Source organism: Chelonoidis abingdonii, chromosome 1 (genome assembly GCF_003597395.2).
Source record: "Chelonoidis abingdonii isolate Lonesome George chromosome 1, CheloAbing_2.0, whole genome shotgun sequence".
Lineage (NCBI taxonomy): Eukaryota > Metazoa > Chordata > Testudines > Testudinidae > Chelonoidis > Chelonoidis abingdonii.
Genome location: NC_133769.1, coordinates 162,991,068 through 162,999,359, shown reverse-complemented (window position 1 = coordinate 162,999,359; position 8,292 = coordinate 162,991,068). Strand labels below are relative to the sequence as shown.

The window sequence follows — 8,292 nt, the reverse complement described above, 5'->3', positions numbered from 1 at the left end:
TCAGGCACTGTGCTCTCAACACGGAAGTGGGAACTATGGGATAGCTGAGGAACAGCTACCCACAGTGCACCGCTCCTGAAATCGATGGTAGCTTTGGACCATGGACGCAAACAATTGATTTCGTGATCCCACTGTGGACGCGCTAAACCGATTTTATTAGATCTGTTTTGTAATATCGGTTTAAGCTAATTCGAAATAATCGTGCAGTGTAGACGTACCCTAAGATACGCAACTTCAGCTATGAGAATAGTGTAGCTGAAGTCGACGTATCTTAGATCGAATTAAAATTACTTCACGTCCTCGCGGTGCGCCGCAGCTCCCCCATCAACTTTGCTTCCGCCTCTCGCCAAGCTGGAGTTCAGCAGTCAATGGGAGAGCAATCGGGGATTGATTTATCGCATCTACACTACATGCGATAAATCGATCCCCGATAGAGCGATCTCTACCCGCTGATCTGGCAGGTAGTGTAGACATACCCTAAGGCATCACAAGTTGGGCACTCAGAAATTGAGGCATCCCAAATCACTAGTCATTTTTGAGTATCTTAGCTTAGGACCCCACATATAAAAGCAGCAATTCCAGTTTTAAATGAGAGAAACGTTCTCCACTAGTTGTTGGCTTGCTTGTCACACAATCCCACATGCTTTAGGAAATGTGTTAACAATAAAAGAACCTTGTCTAATAACTTGTACTATCAAGAGTAGTGATGGGAGCTGTTGATTCAGATTCTTCTCTGTAAGTCAGAGAGAAAGTTTTTGGAATTTGAAGAAGTTGAGGGTATAATTGTTCTGCGCTATTATGTTACTGTAGGGCCTACAATAATCTGTGTGGTCTTTAAATATATAAGAAGGTGCAGTCACTGCCCGCAGAGCACTTGCAATCGAAGACAAGTGGCATATGAAAGGTGAGGGAGAGGGATAAAACCTACAGTCGATATTTTAAAAATAAATATCAGCTCTCCCCACTGGCTCTCTGCCTGGCCATTGCTAGCTGGCAGTTTCTTGTAGGCATCACAGGAGAAGTAGAATCCTCTTTTAGGTAATTTCCTCTAGCAATCAATACTTCTTGAAGTTCTGGGTTTCTCACACCCCTTGCCTTTTTGTGCCCTTCTACAATCTTATTTCTTGTTCCTCTTTATTGTAAATCCCTACTCTATACCTGGGATTTTCAAAGGAGCCTGAGTTTGGTGCCCAAATCCCATTGACTTTCACTGGGAGTTGGACAGCTAATTCCCTTACAGCTGTCTGAAAATTGAGGTGTGCATGCTGATCTGAGCATCTAGCACTGGATTATGGCTGTCCTGTTGAGGTGCCCACATTTGAAAATTGGACAGTTAGTTGCTCTTGAACCTTAAATGGCAATTATGATGCAGTAACTGGAGACTTGTATGGTAATGATTATATTGGATGATAAAGGATAGCTCCTGTTTTTTTTCAGGTTAGATTTCAGGTAACATAGTAATTACTTTTGAATCCACTAAGGGAAATATCAAGAGTTGGCAAAGTTTTTAATTGTGTTTAGTATGCATTGTGAATTTAGCCCTTTTTTCTGTTCACAAACCAATCCCAGTTTCTTTGAATGGCTGTGTTACTCCTAGGTATTCAGTAAATAGTTTACGTGAATGAATTTCACATTGTAGACAAGCTGTTTATCTGGACTATTTGCTCTGCAATATTTGCAATGTCACATGGAGTTGTTCCCTGCTGGATGACAGAAACATTTTACATAGGAGAGTAACAAACTCATTTTTCTATAGGAATTTTTGGATGTGTAATAATTTGTGCTTAAATTCCTGATTAACTTTCAAGATTTGCAAACATTTCAATGGATATCTGCTGGGCTTCTGAATACTCATGAATAACACGATCCTACAAATTATTATTTATTATTTGTATTATAATAGAGCAGGAGTGGGCAAACTTTTTGGCCCACGGGCCACATCTGGGTATGGAAATTGTATGATGGGTCATGAATGATCACAAAATTGGGGACTGGGGTGTGGGGCAGGGGGGTGAGGGCTCCGGCTGGGGTACAGGCTTTGGGGTAGGGCTGGGGATGAGGGGTTGGGGTACAGGAGGGTGCTCCGGGCTAGGACCGAGGGGTTCAGATGGCAGGAATGGGATCAGGGCTAGGGCAGGGGGTTGGGGCGCAGGAGAAGGTCATGGGTGCAGGCTCTCAGCGGCGCTTGCCTCAAGCAACTCCTAGAAGCAGTGGCATGTCCCTACTACAGCTCCTACGCAGAGGTGCGGCCAGGTGGCTCTACGCGCTACCCTGTCTTCAGGCACTGCCATTGCAGCTCCCATTGGCCATGGTTCCCTGCCAATGGGAGCTGCAGGGGTGGCGCTTGGGGGGGACAGTGTGCGGAGCCCCCTGGCTGCCCCCATGCATAGGAGCCTGGGGGGGGGACATGCCGCTGCTTCCAGGAGCTTTGTAGAGCGGGGCAAGCCCCAAACCCTGCTCCCTGACTGGAGTGCTGGAGCAGGGCAAGCTCTGGACCCCACTCCCCAGTAGGAGCTTGAGGGCTGGATTAAAACTTCTGGAAGGCTGGATGTGGCCCCCGGTCCGCAGTTTTCCCACCCCTGTGATAGAGCCTACTGGTATGTCTACATTGGAATAAAAAAACTCATGGCTGCACACACACACTGAGTGGCTTGCTGCCCAGTGAGTTTGTTACAGAGTGGGATTAGAAGCATGGGGTGAGATCCTGACCCTATTAAAGCCAACAGAAGTTTTGCTGTAGACTTCAGTGGAGTCAGTATTTCACCTCCAGTCTCTTGAGTGCCAGCCAGTGTCTTAACCACCAGATCTTCCTTTCTTACTCAAATAGTAGCAAACTAACCTCCTCACTTCTGCTTCTAAAAACAATCTTCAGTCACCATTCGTATTTTTCAACCAGTGCTATAATCGGCTGGAAACTTAATTACTATTCAGTTGCTGCATATTTTCCAAAATTAAGTTGCCCTAAAATGAAACAGTAGTCGCACAAGATCTTTGTCCATGTAACTGAAAACACTTCCCATTTGTTTTGTTTAGTTTTAATTAAAAAGAAGAAAAAGTTAGGTTTAAAAAAAAATTCCCAGTCTTACCAGGTCCGCTTGCATGGTTTCCTGTTTCTTTATTTCAAAATTATACAAATGAAAAACAAGCAATAAAAATTACTTTTAAAAGTTGTGGCTGGGGCTCACATCGCAATTACATCATTTCCAAACCACCTTGTAATCACTTCTCTCTCATAACAAAGATCAAATACATTACTCGTCATAGCTGGCTAAATGACATTTGAAATCACTATCATTTATACATCACTATAGGTTTACTTGGCTCTATGAAAACTAATAAGAAATCGACAGCTCCCTACCTACAGATCCTTACACTCATAATTAGAAATAATGTATAACCAAAATTGTCATTGTCATGACTTAAGGTAAATATTATTTTAGTAGAAAAAACATATAATCAACTTCACACACTGTCAGTGAAATAAGCATGCTCAAAATGTATTGTTATAACATGATGGCTTGTGCCCAATAAAAATACAAGTGTAAAGTGTTTTGTTTTGTTGGACTTGTTTTTTTCCCTTTTATATTCCTCTAAACTAAGCTTTCACTGTGGCTTTTGTGAAAGACCCTGCTCAATTTTTGTAATGTTTTGGGAGCTCATTCAGTTGTGTTAGAGACAAATGCTGCATTCACTGGGGAGACAGCCATGGTAAGATTTTGTAGGTAGACATTTTTTTAAAGCTTTCAAGAGGAAAAAAAATAGTAACCTAAAGATTAAAACTATTAGAGTCGTTCTTAGTCTAATTTTATTCCAGAGAGATTGCTATGCTTCATGTGGGTAAAGAGGCTAAGGGAAATAATTGGTATTGTAGGGATCTGAGATAAAGAATTACCTGTACTGATTTTTTAAGGCAATCCTCCTTTAAAACATCACCCACACTTCTTGTGGAATATAAATAATGAATAGACTTCCTGGTCTAGAGATTTCATCCCTCTTTTTTTAAATAACAAATTACATCATTTAATGAGTTGATAAAAGCAGGGGTATTGTTGAGAAATCTGGACTGGTCTGCTGTTTTCATGTTTCTGCATTTGTTCCTTGTCTTGGGAGGGTCATGCAGTGAGGTAAAAGGCTTGTTTAGATAAGAGAGATGGTGCTCTCCAGGAATTTCTGATGTGCCAGGATTAGAATCTGAAGGGAAGCTTTGCCTGATTTCAGCCGCTGTAGGTTTGAAAATAGAGAATAATAGGGTTCATACTCGTTCTGTGCGAGTCTGAAAAAGGGAGGAAGGGGGAAAAAGTCAAATGCAAAGAATAGGATGCAAAATGAAGCAATTGTGGGGAGGGGAAGGACACAGAGAAAGGGAGAATGTATGTGGTAGGGAGGTCAGAAAGAGGGGAAGAAGAGAGAGACAGATTTTAATAGAAAAAGAAGTTAATTCGGTTGTTATATTTTTCAAAGCTGTCTAGGAGTTTTAGCCACATATCCTTCTATTAAAATTAATAGAAGATATATGGCTTAATCCCCCAGGCAACTAGAGCACACTTTTGTACTGGCTTAATTTTTGGCATGCTTTTCCATCCCAGTACCTAGCATAAATTTCCCCTTTTAGGGATGAGAAAACTATTTAAAAAAACAAAACAAAAAATAACTGAATGACTGCTACCCCATTAATTACAACCGCTTGCAGCACAGCACAGAAACTTTTGTTGTTTTTAAACGTGTCGTGCAGGGTGATTTCCTCCCGTATCAGAGCTGCATCTCTTCACCTAAAGTAGTTACAAATATCTGTAAGATCTCTTTACCTATATTAAAACTCATGAATTGCAACATGTTCATTTTATCATATGGTGATGATTATCAAATGATTTCTGTCCTCTAAACCCTATTGTGGGTTTTGCAATAACTAGTTTTGGAACTAGAAAGGCTAAATGCAAAAGAAAAAAACAGGAATAAAGAAAGATAAAATTGTAAAAGCTCAGGAAATTCAAAAGGGAATTTCTAATCTTTCAAATGGCAATCTCTAAACATTGCAAATCTTGGATGCTTTATGGTATAGATTTATTATTTTTATGACAAGCAATAGTAGATTAAGCTACATATTTAACAAGTAAAACAGGAGTATGGGACGTTGCAACACAACTGAGTTAACATTTCTGGTAGAACCTTAGTTCTCAGCGTTTTAACTGCATAAACCTAACATTGGGCTAGCTTTTACGGGTGAGTATTTACATGACTGGGCTTTTAAAATTGAAAAAGGGGGAGAAAATGAAAAAACATGAGTTGGCTTTACAGAATTTATAGTCCCAATCTGTGGAATTTACATGCTCCTCCAGTTTTGCCCATGGTGATAAAAACCATCCCATTTGCCGTCAGAGCTGGCACTATTTGGACAATTGGTGTGTTTACTACAACATATCAAATGTCCAGTTCTATGGCATAGGCATTTCTAAAAGATCACTGGTGGTTTAACCACCAGCACAAATGAGAACCCTGCAATTGCTGCAAACCTGTTTTGTGTGCATATTCTCTCACCTTTTTAACAAACTAACACTTTCCCCCTTTTGTGTTCCCTTCTATGAACATTCATGTGACTGTATCTTGCTAGCATGAATGCTCACAGAAAACAAATTCCAAACTCAAGCATTCAATTACTTGGGGAGACACACATTTTAATTTTGCTTTCCACAAACATCTGCATCAGAAACCTGACTGCAGCAGCTGCACTCCTCCGATGTGGGAACTGTAACAATACCAGATGACTGAAATTATTAACTGCGGTAAGCAACACAAGCTGAATTTTGGATTTTGAACAATACAGCATTGACAACATGAGTCAAGCCCCAAAATATCATGGTTGTCCTAACAATCAATATTTTATGAAAATAATAAATGTTGGGTTCTTTTTATTTGCCATTTAGCTTTGAGCCTCCAAGTTACACTTGGGTCACGTTTTCCAGCTTTTCTCTGCAACTGTGAGGGCTAGAAACTTATTTTACAGAAAATTTAGGATTCTCCCATAATTCCATGCTTCCAGAAGCTGAGGCTTTAAGAAAGACATCAAATATTGTGAGAATCATGATAAAACTGTGAGAGCTGACAACACTAGAATGAATAAACAAAATGCACAAAATCAAAAACCTCAACAAATTTTGAATAACAAATACATGTTGAGAAAATCATGACTGCTTGATGGCTTTTCCACATTCAAAAAAGAAGGTAAACTCAATAAACACATTATTCTTTCTGAATTATTTGCTTCACTGTAATGAGAACTTATGCATTTCCGCTCACAGGCTTCCTGAGTGTGACAAGCTAGTTCTGCATCTGGTGAGTTGCTCTACAGTTTGTAGTTATTTGTGCAGAGCATTAGGATTTTGATTTTAAGCATTTGTGTGTATTTCTCTGTAGACTAGTTTTAGATCTGCTCAATGTAATTACACAGTAATCTGCAGAACCCTGTAGTTACCCTATAGTTACAGTGTTATATTCCAATTATAATTATATAATTAAAGGTTTCAGAGTAGCAGCCATGTTAGTCTGTATCCGCAAAAAGAACAGGAGTACTTGTGGCACCTTAGAGACTAACAAATTTATTTGAGCATAAGCTTTTGTGGGCTACAGCCCACTTCTTTGGATAATGCATCCTTATCCGATGAAGTGGGGCTGTAGCCTATGAAAACTTATGCTCAAATAAATTGGTTAGTCTCTAAGGTGCCACAAGTACTCCTGTTCTTTTTATATAATTAAAGGAAATTAACATGATATTTTCCTCTGTAACTAGAGGTGCTACCATATTACACTCTCTCACTCATTCTCTCTACCCCTTTCACTCTCACTCTCTTTTTCTTTTTTTGCCTTCATGCTTTTTTCGGTGGACCTTTCTTTCCCCATCATCTCTCCATTGGAAGAAATGTCTCCTTCCAAAGTCCCCGCTCCTCTCAGAATGACAGAGAGCGCCTCCGTTTCCTAATGGCATGCTCCCCATGAATAAAAGTGGACAAGGAGTAGCTGATGCGAGTGTCCAAGGTGTCAGAACTGCTCCCAGTGCTCTGGCCCTTCACCCATGGACACAGGCACTGTGAGATGTTCCTGCGGATATAGCCATCGAAGCAGTAATAGATTAAAGGGTTGGCACAGCTGTTGGCAAATGCAAAGGGGCTGCTCACTTCCATGCCCGTCTGGGCAAGGACGTAAGGAAGGCAGAAAGGTGGCTTCAGGTCCTGAACCCCAGAGATGATAGCCAGAAGCTTGAAAACATTGTAGGGAATCCAGGAGAAAACAAAGGCAGCCACTACAATGAAGACAATCTTGATAGATTTCCTCAGCTTTTTATCATGTTTCCCAGATTTCTGGTAATGCATGCAGAGCTTCTTGGTGATGGAGCAGTAGAAGGTCAAGATGCTCAGCAGGGGGAAAAAGAAGGCCAGAATTAACGTTACCAGTGACACAATCCGTTTAGCAGGTGTGAGCTCCACATCTGTGCAGTAAGCCTGGCCGTTATATTGCCTGAGTTCTCTGGACAGAAGGGTGGGAAGCCCTAGGAGGCAGGAGAGAAGCCAGACACAGATGCAAAGTCCATTAGTGTAGAATCTTGTTCTGATTTTCCTGGCTACAGAGGGGTACATGATGGCCAGGTACCGGTCAGCACTCATGCAAGTGAGGAGGAAGATACTGCAATACATGTTGACTGAGATGATGTAGGAACTGCCCTTGCAGAGAAAGGAGCCTGACCTCCAGACCCCCTGCCAGATCTCCTTGTGTATCCAGAGTGGCAATGTGAGGAGGAAAACAAAGTCAGAGGCAGCTAAGTTGAGGATAAAGATGTCAATCAGCCTGCGGACTCCAACTTTGAAGACCAGGGCTCCCATCAGGATGGAATTGCCGACGATTCCCACCAGGAACACAGTGGCATACAGAATAGGAAGGAAAATGTCCTTATATGGCATGTCCAGTGCTTGGCAGTACTCTTCAGGATTCTCAGTGGGAAAGGAATATTCATAGCTATCGTTATAGCTGAAATTTGTCTCAGACATCTTAACGAAAAATAAACTCCGTCTCTGAACTAGCTGATACCACCCTTACTATTATCATCAGAGATAGCAGGGCTGATCTTTCTTCTTTTTTTCGAAAGATCTTAAGAAACGTCTTTTAAAAAAAAACCACACCCCAACACACTTTGATATTCACAATTCTGCATCCCTCTCAGCCAATCATATAAAGACAAGCAAAAGGAGAGTCTGATTAGTCAAACCCACTCAAGTCAGATGTTCTGTAGGAGTCGATTGGGTT

The 8,292-nt window shown here is 41.1% G+C and overlaps 1 protein-coding gene across 1 annotated transcript; it reads right to left on the bottom strand.

The window, feature by feature from the left end:
• Positions 1-3,119: 3,119 nt before the first annotated feature.
• GPR15 (G protein-coupled receptor 15) lies at positions 3,120-8,036 on the bottom strand. The gene has a single exon (XM_075072168.1). The coding sequence runs from the start codon at positions 8,034-8,036 to the stop codon at positions 6,942-6,944; it is 1,095 nt and encodes a 364-aa protein (XP_074928269.1). The 3' UTR covers positions 3,120-6,941.
• Between the last annotated feature and the right edge of the window lie 256 nt (positions 8,037-8,292).